General features: G+C 40.9%; 1 protein-coding gene across 1 annotated transcript in view; it reads left to right on the forward strand.

Moving 5' to 3' along the window:
* The window catches only part of SH3GL2 (SH3 domain containing GRB2 like 2, endophilin A1), a 100,735-nt gene that overhangs the window by 73,329 nt on the left and 11,826 nt on the right, over positions 1 to 15,580 (forward strand). The window contains exons 2-4 of the mRNA XM_062017380.1: positions 7,614 to 7,682; positions 9,663 to 9,735; positions 14,799 to 14,942. Coding sequence (XP_061873364.1) covers positions 7,614 to 7,682; positions 9,663 to 9,735; positions 14,799 to 14,942 — 286 coding nt within the window. The remainder of the gene's footprint in view (positions 1 to 7,613; positions 7,683 to 9,662; positions 9,736 to 14,798; positions 14,943 to 15,580) is intronic.

A 15,580-nucleotide genomic window follows, 5' to 3' on the forward strand; every position in this document is an offset into this window, starting at 1 on the left:
GGGATGAGTGGATCACTGCTCAGGCATCACATGGGGTTTTTGGTGGTTTTGTTTTCCTTTGAGATTTTTTTTCCTCTGTTATATTTATTTTAGTTACTGCTGTTACCATTATTTTATTATATTATTATGATTTTTAAAAAATGCTATTTTCATTTCAGTTGCTTAACTGTTCTCATCTCAATTCAGGAGCTTTACTTTGTTTTCCCCCTATTTTCTTTCCCATCTCAATGGGGAGATGAGGGCAGTGAGCTCATAGATTCATGGTGCTCAATGACTGTCTGGAGTTAAACCACTGCTACTATAAAGAAGTAGATAATTTTGCTGTAAGTTTTTGCTGATAATTTTTGAGTAAAAATGTTGCTCTGCTCCATATTTAGAGCTATGAGTGCATACTATAAAGAAAGTGTTACTTTTTTCACTCTTAGCGTGATGAGACTACTTTGCAAACAAGGCGTTCAATTTGCATCATAGGCAAAGGCAGCATATTTTAGTGGTAATCTAGTCAAAAGTGGCTTTCTACACTTGTGCAGTAGCAAGGCTGCCTCCTATACATGCTGCCGAACTAGTATTTCATTAAATTAATAGAATGGCAGACTCCAGTGACTACTGCTGTAGCTTAATGCTGGTCTTGCTGCATTTTCAGTTTTGAGTAGTGGCATATCATATTGTGCAAGGCTTTCGTCACTATATTCTATAAAAGGCAACTGGAATTTTCAGCATCTTCGTAGTAACTGCAGAAGCATTCTTTTGTTCTGTGCGGCAGGCTGCATCATGACACAGCAATAAAAAAAAATGCACAATTATATGAAAAATGGAACAAATGCCTCTTTAATTAAGTCCTAGTAGGTTTTGTTGTTTCTCATGAAAAACATCTACCAAACCAGACTGTTGTTATGGCTTATATTCCAGATCCTGGCAGCATTTACCAAAACCTTGTTTTTTTTAATGTAATCTGCCAGGCAAAAAAACCTCCAAGTTTATTTTTTCCCCATTAATTTGTGTCACTTTTGTTGTCCTTACTGAAACCCTTCTGACCAAGAGATGTAAAGTTAGTGTTTTGCCTGAGTGGAAATGAGATATTTATAAAATTGGAAATTGCTCTAAGGCACATAGCACTTGTTTTCAGTCATATAAAATTTGGAGATCCCAACGGTAAGATATGCCCTTTTGTCCTGGTTTAGGCCCATCAGGGAACAAAGACCACGATTAGCCTCGAGTACCTGGAGTGGCTGAGAATTGCTCAAGGGCAGGGAGAGCTTAATTGCCGCTTAAGGTTCAGGACAAAACAGACCAGGCCACTCGGTTTGGGGAAGGAAACAGAAAAAAACCCCAATTTAATGCAACATCAACTGAAACATACTCCCAAAAACACAAAACATAACCAAAATGAAACAACACAGAGTAATACATCGATGAAGAGTCCAACCAGCCTTTTTAAGAACACCTTCTTGCCACACCTCCCCTCTTCCCGGGCTCAGAGCCCTGATCCCGGGGTTTTTACCCTGTCCCCTCCTGAACGGTTAGGGGGGCAGGCAGTGGGGGTTTCAGTTAGTCTGTTCCCAATAGCTTCTGCCGTTTGTCCCTCCTCAGGACAGGTGAACTCCACACCAGTCCTCCCTGCGAGTCCGTGAGGTAACACACACACGGCAGCCCTGCACGGGCTGCTCCGACGCGCACTTATTCCAAAGGCTGCAGCTCCTCTCTGCCTCTCGTGTGGGGCTGCTCTGCGGCGTGCAGGCTCTCCAGCACGGCCTGGGCCATGGCCGTCTCCCCACACAGTCCCTCGCCCGTCCGGGCTCACTCACATGGAGCTGCTGGTAACTCTCGGTCCTGCCATGGATCTCCATAGGTTGCAGGGGCACAGCTTGCATTCTCGCCACGGCTTGCAGAAGGGTCTCTGGTCTATTGCGTCTCCTTCCTTCCTCCTCTGGCTGAAGGGTCTGCGTGGTCGCCTCCATCTTGTATCACTCTTACACCTCCTGACTCACATTTCAAATTCCCATCCCCTAAATAGTGATGGCAGAGGTGCCGGGCCGGAGGTGGGTGTGAACCGGGGGGGGGGGAGGCCGCAAACTCTTTACCGGGTCTTCACTGCAACCCGCTCCCCCTGTTACTAAGCCAAAAGCTGCTCCCTGCTAAACCAGAACACCTTTTTAGGTGTAGAAAAAGTCTGTGTATTTTTGATGTACAAAAGTATTTTCATCCAGAAAATGTATGTCAAAACATGTTATTTTTCATTAAAATGTATTGATATATTGCTGGTATTTTTTTGTAAGGGCTTCATGGAGGCAAGATGGAATAGATAATCATTAGAAAGAGAGGGCACAGTCATAACTAAGTAATGCTGGTTGTGATGTCAGATCTTGACTGTACCATATGACTGGACTAGGAAATGTTATATTACTGTTTTCAAAGACAATTCAAGGTTCTAGTCTTCATTTTGTTGTAAAACAAGAACCAAAATGTTGAAATATCAACTCAAATAATATGGCAAAGGAGATTTTTCTTTTCTGGCTAGCTGTAGCTATTAGCTGGCAATGTTTCTGACAGCTTCTGAAACTAGCATGAGAGCAGATCCTCAGGTTATGTAAGCTGGCATAGCTACGTGACCCATGGTAATCAAATTTGACAATATTAGAAAAGGGTGGAGCAGTAGCCTTAATAAAACACTTTAACAGTTGATTTGGGGGATGGACATAAATGGACTGAAGGCTAAATTTAGTCAATACAGTGATGACATAGATGTGGGCTCTGTTGCAACTGCTTAAGATGACTTCATAGAATCATAGAATGGTAGGGTTGGAAGGGACCTTTAGAGATCATCCAGTCCAACTCTCTTGCAGAAGCAGATCAGCATAGATCAGGTCACATAGGAACATGTCCAGGTGGGTCTTGAAGACCTCCAGGGCAGGAGACACCCTCCCTGGGCAGTCTGTGTCAGGGCTCCCTCACTCTCACAGTAAAATAGTTTTTTCTTATCTTCAAATGGAACTTTTTGTGTTCCAGCTTCATCCCATTACCCCTTGTACAGTTGCTAGCTAAAATGGAAAAAAGGGATGTCCCAACCTCCTGACATCCACCATTTAGATATTTATATTTAATAAGATCTTCCCTCAGTCTCCTCCAGACTAAACAGCTCCAGTTCAGCAGCCTTTCCTTGTATGAAAGATGTTCCAGTCCCCTGATCATCTTGGTGGCCCTGCGCTGGACTCTCTCCAGAAGTTCCCTTCCCCTCTTCAGCTGAGGAGCTCAGAACTGGACACAGTACTCCAGATGAGGCCTCACCAGGGCAGAGGAGAGGGGGGAGCAGAACCTGCCTCGACCTGCTGGCCACACTCTTCTTGGTGCATCCCAGGATGCCATTGGCCTTCTTACCCATGAGGGCACATTGCTGGCTCATGGTTAGCTTATTATCAACCAGGACTCCCAGGTGACTCTCTGCAGAGCTACTCTCCATCAGATTAATCCCCAGCCTGTACTGGTGCATGGGGTTGTTCCTTCCCAGATGCAGGACTCTGCACTTGTCCTTGTTGAACCTCATGAGGTTCCTCTCTGCCCAACTTTCCAGCTGGTAGAGATCCTGCCGAATGGCAGCACAGCCTTCTAGGGAATCAGACAGTACTCCTGTCATCAGCAAGCTTGTTGCGGGTACATTCTGTCCCCTCATCCAGGTCATTGATGAAGATATTGAACAAGACTGGCCCCAGAATCGTTCCCTGTGGAATGCCACTGGACTCCCAGGACTCCAACTCGACTCTGTGCCATTGATCACCACCCTCTGGGTTCTGTCATTCAGCCAGCTGTAGCTCCACCTCATGGTCCACTCATCCAAGCCACACTGCCTGAGCTTTCTGATGAGGATGTTATGGGAGACAGTGTCAGAAGCCTTGCTGAAGTCAAGGTAGATGGCATTCACTGCTCTCTCCTCATCTAGCCAGCCGATTATGCCCTCCTAGAAGCTATCAGGTTGCTCAAACAGGATTTCCCCTTGGTGAATCCATGTTGACTCCCCCGATGACCATCTTTTCCTTCATATATTTAGTGATGACGTTAATGCTGAATTGTTCCATCACCTTTCCAGGGATGGAGGTGAGGCTGAACAGCCTGTAGTTCCCTGTGTCATCCTTCCTGCCCTTTTTGAAGACTGGCATGACATTGGCCTTTCTCCAGTCCTCAGGCACCTTGTCTGTCCTCCATGACTGTTCAAAAATGATGGAGAAAGGCTTAGCAATCACATCAGTCAGTTCCCTCAGCACTCTAGGATGCATCCCATTAGGTTTGATTAACTTATGAGTGTTAAATTTGGTCAAGAAGTCTTTTACCTACACCTCTTCCACCCAGGGCAAGTTCTCTGCTGTCCTGACTATCCTACTATCCTTGCCGGACTGGGCTTCCCGAGGGCCGGCCTAGGCCGTAAAGACTGAAGCAAAGGAGATATTTAGTACTTCGGCTTTTCTGCATCCTCAGTCACCAGGGCACCTTCTGTGTTTAGTAGCGGGCCCACATTCCCCCTCAACTTCCTTTTCCTGCTGATGTACTTGAAAAATGCCTTATTGCTGTCCTTAATTTCCCTGGCTAAATTTAGTTCTAGAAGGGCTCTAGCCTTCCTAGTTGCACCCCTGCATGCCCTGGCAATGCTCCTATACACTTCCCAAGAAGCCAGCCCCTGTTTCCACCTCTCCTAGATGGCTGCTTTCTGCCTGAGTTGTCCCAGTAGATCCTTGCTCATCCGTGGAGGCCTCCTACCTTCTTTTCCTCCTTTCTTGCGCATTGGGACACACTGATCCTGGGCTTGGAGGAAGTGGTGCTTGAAGATTGATCAGCTCTCAGGCCCACTGCCCCCAGCTGACCACATTAGGTTATGCCGTTGCAAAGGGGGCTTAATCTTCTCTCTGAGTAGATTTTCCCCTTCTGCTCTATTGGAAAGCACATTTGAGGATTTAATTTCTTTAATTTTATTTTCCTAGTTTGAAGCTTTAATTTGACTTCTCATCTCTGACTGCTGAGTGGCTGTGGCCTTCAAGCAAAAAAACCCAATTTTTAAGTTTTCAAATAGGATTTTGATTCAGATGCTCTTTTTCTGTGATTTTTTCAGTGCTGTTCCAAAACAGATTTTTGTCTGGATAATGAAGGTGAAAATACTTCCTTGAGGACCTATAATGCAACTACGCTGAAAGAAGAGTCACTCAGCTCTAACAGTTCAGGTCTCTCTTGACTCACCTTTGTTTGTCTGTAATGGTACTTGACCCAGTGCTTTACAAATTCAGTTTCTTCTTGGTACATACCTTTGTTGTGAGGCTAATGTTGCCAAAGTGACCCAAAATGGAGTGCATGTTTAGAAGAAAGGAATTACTTGCCTTTTTGACTTTGCAGTGACCGCTCCAGCAGACTACAGAGCTGCACTATTAAGAGTATCATACCATCCTTAGTAAGAGTAATGATGATAATGAAAGGCAAGAGTAATTCCTATGGTTGGTAGATGTGAGATGGGATCTATGGGGATGATAAGCCATCCATGTCTTTGCATATCCTCATAAACTTTGACAATATCTGAGAATGATGAAAGGTAAAGCTACAGTTTAAAATGGATGGAACTTTAATTATCTTTGGGTACTTTATATCTTAGAGTTGAACTTCAGTTGTTCAAAATCTGGCTGGAAATTTAAGTACTAGCATATTTGCATATTGTCATTTTCAGGGACCTGAAATCTTTGTAGTAGAAAGCTCCTGTGCAGATTTTGCCTGTCGTCTGCTAATAGGAGGTTCATTTGCAGAAGATTCATTCGTGGATTGGTGAAGAAACTTTCCAGTCTTTTATGCTTCCTTTGTTAACATGTTGAATTGGAAAATAAACAGCATGTTTTAGAACACTGAGTCTGTCCCTTGTCCACTGCAGAATTATTCCTGACATCACTGAGTGAGGTTTTGTGGAACTGCACTAATCTCTGTTCAGTAACAGAGACCATAAAAACTCATCTGCATTCAAATTAGTGACAAGTGAGTGTCTGCATGAATGTGCATATCAGTTCTGCATAGGAAAGAAGGGATAAGTAAAGTTCTTTGTTTTTTTTCAGGATAATTCATAGTATTGATGTCTAATTAATACACCATTCTAGATTGTAATTTGCAAGGTGCTGACAGAAAACAAACAGAACTAATAGCCATTTCATATTGCACAGATAATTACAGCCTGTATTAGTAAGTGCTTGGCCATGTTGCTCTTGCAGCTTTGTGGTGAGCTGGAGTGAATTTTAAATTAATCAAATGTCTAGATTTTGTTAATGGCATGTGAGTGATTGATTATGGGTCTCCCTCTTTATACTAAAAGAAATCTATAGAAGAGTTAAAACAGTGATTGAAACCAAGAGGGAAAAAAGTGCGGTTTTAATTTTGTTTTTCCTTGTTTATTGCAGATGAAAGTTCACTAAAATGAGTGTTTACACTTAGTTAAAATGGACTAAATATGATTCAGAGGCACCCAAGAAAGTTTGTAAAAGTAAATGGTATTCAGTACAAAGAGCTAAAAATGGATAGAAAAGAAAAAGACATATGTCTGAAGAATTTCTTATGACAAATACCAGCCCAGTGAAATACCAATACATTCATCGGATCATACACACCTGATTGTTGTGGAATTACACCACTAAAACACTTTGTGATTGACAGTGCAATTGCTAAAAGCAATCTTGAATGGTGCTGCATAGCAGTTACCCTTCAAGTCTGCCACTGTCACTTTTACTGACAGTAAAGGGAAACTCAGTTCAACATGTTCCACTGAGTCAGAGAAGCGGAATGGTTGGTAGCACAAAAATGTTTTTTTCAATTAGTTTTAAAACGTCATCTTTTATAAAAGAATGAAGTACTTGCTAAAGACATAACACCAAATTCATTCCTTACAAGATGGCTGTCAAATGGGTATTCTATATATAACTCGTGAACCTCAAGTTCTTGCATAGTGTGAATTTAAAGGTTTCTTGTATCTTTTTTAATGATAAACTTGATTTTTAATGGTGAAAGTGTGGTTTGTGTCTTCAGTCAGTATGTTTCTGAGACTTCTCAGAAGTGGGTGCATGTTGTCTCCTGAGTGGCCAGAGTCGGGCCTTGGGAGCTTCTTGCTTTTTGCTTAGGCATGATTGTTACCCTTGATGTTGCATTAATACACAAACCATTGGATAAAGCACCTGAGGCCATTTTTGAGTTCTGATGAGAAATTTTGTAGCACCTTGATTCCTTCCCCACATTATTCATCCAATCACTTTCTTTTTCATCAGCACACACAATTGTGGATATTTCTGTCTGATAAATGGAAATCTGTCTTTGTTGGTTAATTTCTTAATAAGTTCCAAGATACAGACATTCATTAAACAGAGAAAAAGAGGTGTGATCTTGCAAAGCACCAGCAGAAAATTTGGCCTCTCAGACTTAAGCAGTAACATATTTTCTGATTGTTTAAATTGAGTTAAAGTGTGTTCAGAATAAGTTTTTCAGAAAGAATAATATGTCTGACTGTTCTATCAACAGAAGATAAACCCCCAATGTTTCCACAGGAAAGCTCAGTGGCTAGATTTTTCTGTTGTTACTGAATCTGTTTGTTGTTCTTTTTTTAACTGCAGAAAGTGAGTGAAAAAGTAGGTGGTGCAGAAGGAACCAAACTTGATGATGACTTCAAGGAAATGGAAAGGGTAAGTCTAAATACAGATATGTATATTCATTATTACCATTAATTTTTCTGTATTTCATTTAGCGGTTGAGACTGATGACAGCTATGAGTTAACTTCAGTTGAACCATTGTAGAGGACCTCTGAACACAGAGAGTATGTCCACAAGATGGTCATTTCAATGGCAAAGGATATCTATAGTTCTCATATCCTTGAGCCTCAGTTAAGAGGAGCCAGAGCTCTCTGCTGAATGGATTTGACAATGGCAGTGGGATATTCATTCACAGGTTGAAAAGTCCTGTTAGGCAGCCTCCACTGGTAAAGTGCCTTGGGTCAATGGCACTTAGGTGGTACATGGCTAATCCCTCAACAGACTACTTGCTGAGGCTGGCAGTGGTAGTACTGAATGATGGAAGGGGGAAAAACACAAGCCACAGTTATTTGTGGCCACAATAATATTTCACTTGAAAGGATCAGTAGGGGCAAGGTTTTTTCTGGCTTTGACTATCAAATCTTGTACACAGGCTACTGCTAGGTGGTATGTAGGGTACATATCTGATATGTAACTCTGATCAAACAGAAGCTAGTGACCTGTACTTCTGTATAGTGAGAAAAAGGCTTGGATGGAAAATAAAGGAGAGGAGCATAGCTTTTGTACTACTTGCAGTAAAATCACTGCAGAGATGGTTTCTCCCTAGCTGCCTATCTTCACTTTGAATGTGCCACAAGTATAGGCACTGTTGTCAAAACTGGAAGATGCTAACAAAAATTCAGAAAACTGATGCACAGTTTGGAGTAGAAAATAGGACATTGCAGAAACCAGGGATGAATCCCACATCATGCTCGTGGGTGGCATGGGTTGGCAACCCAGGAGATAAGAGCACTGAAATTTGAGAAGAGAATGGAGTAATTTCATCAGTTTCTTCTGTAGTCCCTGCCTGGCCACATGTTCCTTGCCAACTTTTCTGCAAGCAGTGAACATACATTCCCTGCCTGCTTATCCCTGACCTTCTGTTCCCTTGCCCTCACTCTCCTCTGCAGCCTTCTAGCCATTTCTGGGCTCTGTACCAAGCAGTTCACCCAGGGCTGGCAGACCTCTTCTGCTTCTTTTTGTGAAGCACAGAGCAAGACCTGGCAGATGGCAGTGGCAACAGGAAACGGGGAAAGACGTCAGTCAGAGTGTGCTGAAACCATCCTATCGCAGGTGTTCTTTTTTAAAATAGGAAGTTGCCATTACGCTAAAAGAGATCACTCTGTGGGACACAGGCTGCCCTGTGGTGAAATGCAATGTGTGTTCATAAATGCAGAGTACAGGACAGGTTGTGGGGATCCTCAAATCTCCCAAAACAGCACTTTTTTCTTTGGGACCGGATTCTAGGAGGGACAGTAGCTACGTACTTTGCTTATATGCAGCTTAAGAAGCTCATGTGGAGTGTTTAAGAAAGCAAGAATTCCTGTTACGGTAATGCTATTAAATCCTAAGTATTTTAAGCTCCTAAATACAAAATAATTCTTCATGGAGTCAGGCAAGGGAAATAAAGGGTCAATGTGTCCATGCTGATAGGTTTCTTGAAACTGGAAATGGAGTGATACCTGGTCATCCTTACCCCAACTTTACTAGACGTCACTCTGAAAGGGGTAGACAACCTGTTTTGTCATTGGCAATTGATTTTGATTGACATATGCTTTCCACTCATTTTACCAGTTACTAGGGAATCAAAGATAGCTAACTCTTCAAATGGTTTTCAGTGACTATTCTATCAAAAAGTTTTCCCTATTTGTGGATGCTTTCCAGGGTGATGTAAAGTATCAGCATTGTACAAGTAGTCTCAAATTCCTAACATGTCCCGAGGCACTCTGTACTAATGGTCTCACTTCAGCATGGGTCTGCTGTGAGCTCAGATGGTACATTCATGCTTTCAACAAAAAGAAGAAAGTAAAATGTCTTTATTTTGTCTAACACTTTTCTTTCATGCTTCTTTTTGTTAACTCTCTGTCTTTTAGAAAGTGGATGTTACCAGCAGGGCAGTTATGGAAATTATGGCAAAGACAATAGAGTATCTTCAGCCTAATCCAGGTAATGTAACTTCACAGTCTCACAGTATTTGGAGCAATTTTATTGAAAATACTCTTTCTCAACAATATTCAAGTCTGACAGATCTCATCCTTACTGGTGCAGTTAAGATTAACAGAAAATTAGGGAAGTTGCTGTGAAGTAACAGAGAGAGAGGAGTTCAACCTTCTGTATCAGGCTTTCAGGGGGAATGGAAACTGGCTTTGGAAAGCTTGTTTTCCTTTTGTGTGTTCTCACTTTCGGTAAGGAGGCAGCATATGCCTAGAAGCAGGTGTAATTATTGGCAGGCATCTGAATGTCAGCAGTGTGAGCATGTGGGGCTCTCTGGGAGCTGGAGGTGGCTGTGGACTCCCCAGAGGTGGCAAGTCAGGCCCTGGCAGCCAGGGCCCATCCCCACTGCTAGGGGAACCAGGGCAGCCACAACCTGAGGCAACGGGCAACTCCATGGGTGGGCTCGGGCTAGGCAAGCAGCCCATGGGTGCGGTGGCACAGCAGGGGTGTCTGCATGAGACAACTCTTTCTTCTGTCATCCTGGTCATTCAACTTATGTGAGGGAAAGGGACCAGGCAGTCCTTGCAGGCCATGGGAAGAGAGATGAATTTTTGAAGCAACCTCATGCGGTGCAGAGGAAGAGATGTAATAACACCTTTTACCCGATTATTTCTTATTTCTCATTATTCTGCTTATTCATCATTAGAATTTCTACAAAGGGAAGGACGCAAAAGAGCTGTTGATGATGAACTGGAGAAAAGGGCAGACAGATATAATCAGAGATGACTAAATGTAATCTTCCAAGTAGAAAGAAAATATTTGGATTCCACGGGGAGATGAGAGCAAGGTTTTATGATTGAGCTGATGGAGAACTGCACACTCCGCTCTTGCCAAAGGATCCTCACAAGAAGGGATGATCTGCAGCTCTTATAATCAACTAAACTATTACATTCTAGAGCTTAAAAGTACCATAGTGATCTAGGAACATATGGGTTTTGATACTAGCATAAATTACAGAATCACAGAATGGTAGGGTTTGGGAGGGACCTCAGAGATCATCTAGTCCAACCCCACTGCTCAAGCAAGTTCACCTAGATCAGATCACACAGGAACACATCAAGGCGGGTTTTGAAAACATCCAGAGGAGATTCCACACCCTTCCTGAACAGCCTGTTCCACTGATGGAGTCAATGCTTGTGCACAATAAGCATGAAGGTAAAATGAAGCCTTTCATCTACCATAAGAATCTTAGAGTATTCATGGAAGTACAGACCAAAATCACTCATTCACTATGAGGAATTTGTTTCCTAATATCTGGAAGCAAATTTGAGCTAGTGTGAAATATTTTAACTCCACGTTGCTAGGATAAAGGACTGTTGCTAGTATAGCTCAATTTGTATTAATTCTATGTTCTAAACATATTTTAATTACATATAATTATATGTAATGTATTATTTAATTGTATATAATTAATTCTGCGGTCTAACATGTTTTTATGTTGGACCACAGAAGAAAGAAGGATAATTTGATGATTCTGCGAGTGGACTCGGAAAAAAGGGGGAGATAATATTTACAGGTTCAAGAACTGCTAGAGAGAAAATAATGATAATTAGAACTATTTCTATGTCAACAAATGAAATACTGATTATGACTTGAGACCACAGCTTCATTGCTCATCATCAACAAGCATTGTGCAGGGAAGCCGATAGGACTGACAAACATTACGGAGCTAGAGATAAAATTCTTAACTACTGTCAAGCTGCTGTTGTGCAACATAGAATAGACTTTGGCTGTTTAGTGCTTCTCGCTGCCTTCTTGACACATCCAAGTGATTACAATTGCTGTGAATCGTGGAAGAGGCTCAACAGCAACAGCAGAGAGAAGAATTTCTGGAAGTAGCTGATGGTGTGATTTCAGACACTTTAGGCTGATGTAAGTGTGGTATTGCAGGAAAGGAAGTTTCCATGCTCTATCTACACACACCTACATCTGCTTGTGGCATGTGCAAGTAAGACCAGAAAATTAAAATGGTAATAGGCAGGAGGAAAGTTTACTTTCTTGCATATCAAATGAGATCGTGGTATTCATTCTGCAGCTGGGCAATGGTGGCAGATGAAGTAAGAGGAAAGGAAGACTTTCCACCTATTACCTGATAGGTAATTTTATGCCAATTACAAAAGGGCTGTCTATACGGAGAAGAATTACATGGAAAATTACTTATTTTCTCAATAAAATTTTAAAAGTCTTCTTTAAAATTCTCCCTGTAACCTAGAGCACCAAAAATGCTGATTTTCAGTTTGCTTTACGATTTTCATAAAAGTTAGAAATATTACATTGGGAAGAGGAGAGTAAAGTAATGCAAAAAATTCTTTAACAGCGATTTTTAAAAGACGATTTGATTTAAAATATTACTTGGATTTTGAAGGGAGAAGAGGGTTTGGGACATAGCACAGGTTCCTCAATATGTATTATGTGCCCTGAAAACATCAGTATACTTAGATAACTGCACTGTGGTGCTAGAGATCAATTGGCTTCATGGTGTTTTGAAGGATCAATAAATGAAGTATGCAGTACTGTCTTCACTAAACAGCTAATTAATGTTGGAAGGAAGAAGGAAAGGGAAAAGGAAAAAAGAAAGTAAATGGGAAAGGGAAGGGGAAGGAAGGGATTAAAGACAAAGATGAATTTATGAAAGGAGATGCTGGCATAAGATTAGTGCAAATGAGAAAGATAGATAGCTTTTCGGACTTCCCAATTCTGAGAAAAAACCCAGGGATTTTTGAAGGGCAGCTGAAAGTAACTACTTTGAATGTGATAAAGGCTCAGAGACTTCCCACGGAGATGTACGTGACATAATTTAAAGAAAAAAGAGATGCAGGATGAACAAGATTGAAAGTACAAGGAATGAGTGATTGATCTGACTGCTGAAGTTTGTTTGAACTCTTTTTGCAACATTCTCATGATGTGCTCAGTTCACACCTCATGTTAAGGTGAATCAGTAGTGACATTGTGAAAGTCAATGTACAGGAGAGGGTATGCAACTGGGAAAACAATCAAGCATTCAGGTCACTTCTCTATGGTGTTTTGTACATCTGTACCTGTCCTCACTCGAGAAGAGAGCAAGTGACACAAGCACAATAAAGCAATAGAAAAGAAAGGGCTCAGGATGGGGTTTTGAGATTGACTGAGCATAAACCTACATCCACTCCCACGGAAGTTAACGGAGTCAAAGAAGAAAAAATGGAAAGAGACCCCTTGTAGATGTAAGATTTTCTACTAAATCAGGATTCTAGTGTAATTGTTATTCAATTATTAGATGAATCACTGAAGCATGAGTTTTTCATGCTTACCTTCCTTCTCTCTATGATTTATTTCTTACTCATCCCTTATTGTCCTTTCAGCTCTATCATTCTTTCCTGTAACTGTTGACTTCTGCTCTTACCTGCCTCTCCAGAATACAGCCACTTCAATTTTTTTTCATATTCCCTGTTAGATTTTTTTTGTTTTATTTCTGAAAATAACTCCCATTTGATCCTGTTTTTATTCAGCTTGCTGCTTCCATTCCTTACTGGTTTTGTTTGTGCCTTAGTTTCTTTTGTGCTTCTGTATTTTCCATTGCCACTATCATTTCAATGCCATTTTTAAAGGACAAGCACTTCATTAAAATGCGGTTTCTTATATTGAACAGTCAGCCAGTCTGTTGACTGTGGTTTTGTAGTGGGTAGAAACAGAAGGCAGCAAGAAACTCAAATGCTGAAAGGCATGATCTTGTGCCATTCAAGGGTAGTGAGAAAGCTTACAAAACTGTAATTAGTGTATGTTAAAGATTTTATCTTTTCATAGCCACTGCTCAAGCAAAATAAGTACTATGATACTTGCCCAATTTTCCTGTATCTGTTTCTGTGTCTATATCTGTGCATACATTTGTATGCCACAAAGGGAAACATTCAACGACGGGAACCATGTCTTAATATGCACTTTCAACAATAAATTAAGAGCAAAACACTTGTTGACTCCAGTCTGCTAATGTTTTGGTTTGTTGCAGGAACCTGTGCCAGGTTGAATTCTGACCAGTGAAATCAGCACATAACAGTGTGAGCTACTAATGTTTTGTAAACAGAAATACTAACTCATAAGAGCAAATAACAAAGTTAAGCCTTTGCAAGGAGGAAGATAAAGCCATTCACAGCTGACCTTCCATCACACACACAATGGTGCAGGTAGAAACACTCACTGAGTCAGTTTTACTGGCAACAGGATTCAGCTGGCAAAATTTGAGGCCAAGGGCCATTAGTTAATACACTCTCTGCAGGTCATTCATATTCTGTAGTTGCAGAAATTCACTAAAGCACATAGTCATACAAATTAGTTCTTTTATGTTTTCTGTCTTTGTTTCAATCTGTTATGATAATGGTGGGCTTTCTTTTGATCTGCAGTTGTGAGTGTGAAATAAAATACAAGCTAAAGTACAATTGAAAACCATATTGAAGTCAGTTTTCCCACATTCCCAGAAAACCCAAAAAGTGTTTCTAAAGTTATTGGACATCATATTTGGGGACATAGGTTTTATTTAATATTCTACAACAGAAAAACTTTGAAACATTTTAAAAATGTGGGGCACCACAGCTTAATCTTGAGTGTACCTAGTCTGGATTTTTCCTTGAGAGGAAGTCTGGCTCAGTCTGCTGTCCATCTGGTACCCAAGGATTTTAAGATTAAGAATGTGAGGATATCTTTAAGGTTTTTCTATCTGAGTTGCAGCACATGTCAAACATGCTATCTTGGGAGTGTTCCTGAACTTTATTCTGTCAAAGTAATTTCAAGGGAACCTTTGACTTAATGATCAGGACAGAGCCTCTATGGCATACCAGCAGAAGAAAAAAGTCAGTGACCAACTTTCCTGTAAAATAGACCTTTCCTCTAAAAATAATTGATGAAAAACAAGACTAAATCCTAAATGTAGATGATGTCCTTCAAATACGTTGTAGGTACCTCTGTTAAATTTAAAGAATGTTTTCCTCTCTGTGTATTCAAGCTATTGCATTTTTATAACCTCTGTCACTTTCCTGCTTCAGCTTCCAGAGCTAAACTCAGCATGATCAACACCATGTCAAAAATTCGAGGACAGGAAAAGGGACCAGGTTACCCTCAAGCTGAAGCCTTGCTAGCAGATGCAATGCTGAAATTTGGCCGAGAGCTTGGAGAAGAATGTAACTTTGGTAACTTTATTACTTCCTTTTCCTTTATAATGCAATAGAAGTGGTAGTAAAACTTAATGTAACTTTCATTGCTGAAGTATTGCACTCTTATAAATGAAGAACCTCTGCAAGAAGCATCCGAGTTCTGAGTCATCAGACTTCTCCTTTAGGATCTCTCTACGCTTGTTGAATATCTTTTGTGGATTTGGACCAGAGATTTTTTTGTGTGTGGGAGTCAAATTGTTTCCATTTTAGGCTCTCTGTTAGTTGATGTTACCAGGGATGTGTTGAATGTACAGGTTCAGAAATCTTATTGTCTATATATGGAGAAATAAATAAAAAACAAATGTTATTGTCTTTGTTATGGCAAAGAATAGATTTTTAATAGACTTTGACCTTTTTTTTCCTGACCAAATTCTACATTTTAAAGCACTTGGTGAATACTCCAGCCTTGTCTGTCAACGGCTCTTTCCTCCAAGTCCAAACTGAGTTTACAGCTGCCTGAGTCAGAAATGTTAAACTGAGACTTACCATTGTGTTCAATAGTTCAACTAGTTAAAAGGGATGGCAGTCATGATGGGATCCTTTGCTTTTCTGTCCTATTTGTCTGGAATTCTCTGTGGCCATTTTTATATGGCAACACAGAAGACCTTCAAATA

Source organism: Colius striatus, chromosome Z (genome assembly GCF_028858725.1).
Source record: "Colius striatus isolate bColStr4 chromosome Z, bColStr4.1.hap1, whole genome shotgun sequence".
Taxonomy (NCBI): Eukaryota; Metazoa; Chordata; class Aves; order Coliiformes; family Coliidae; genus Colius; species Colius striatus.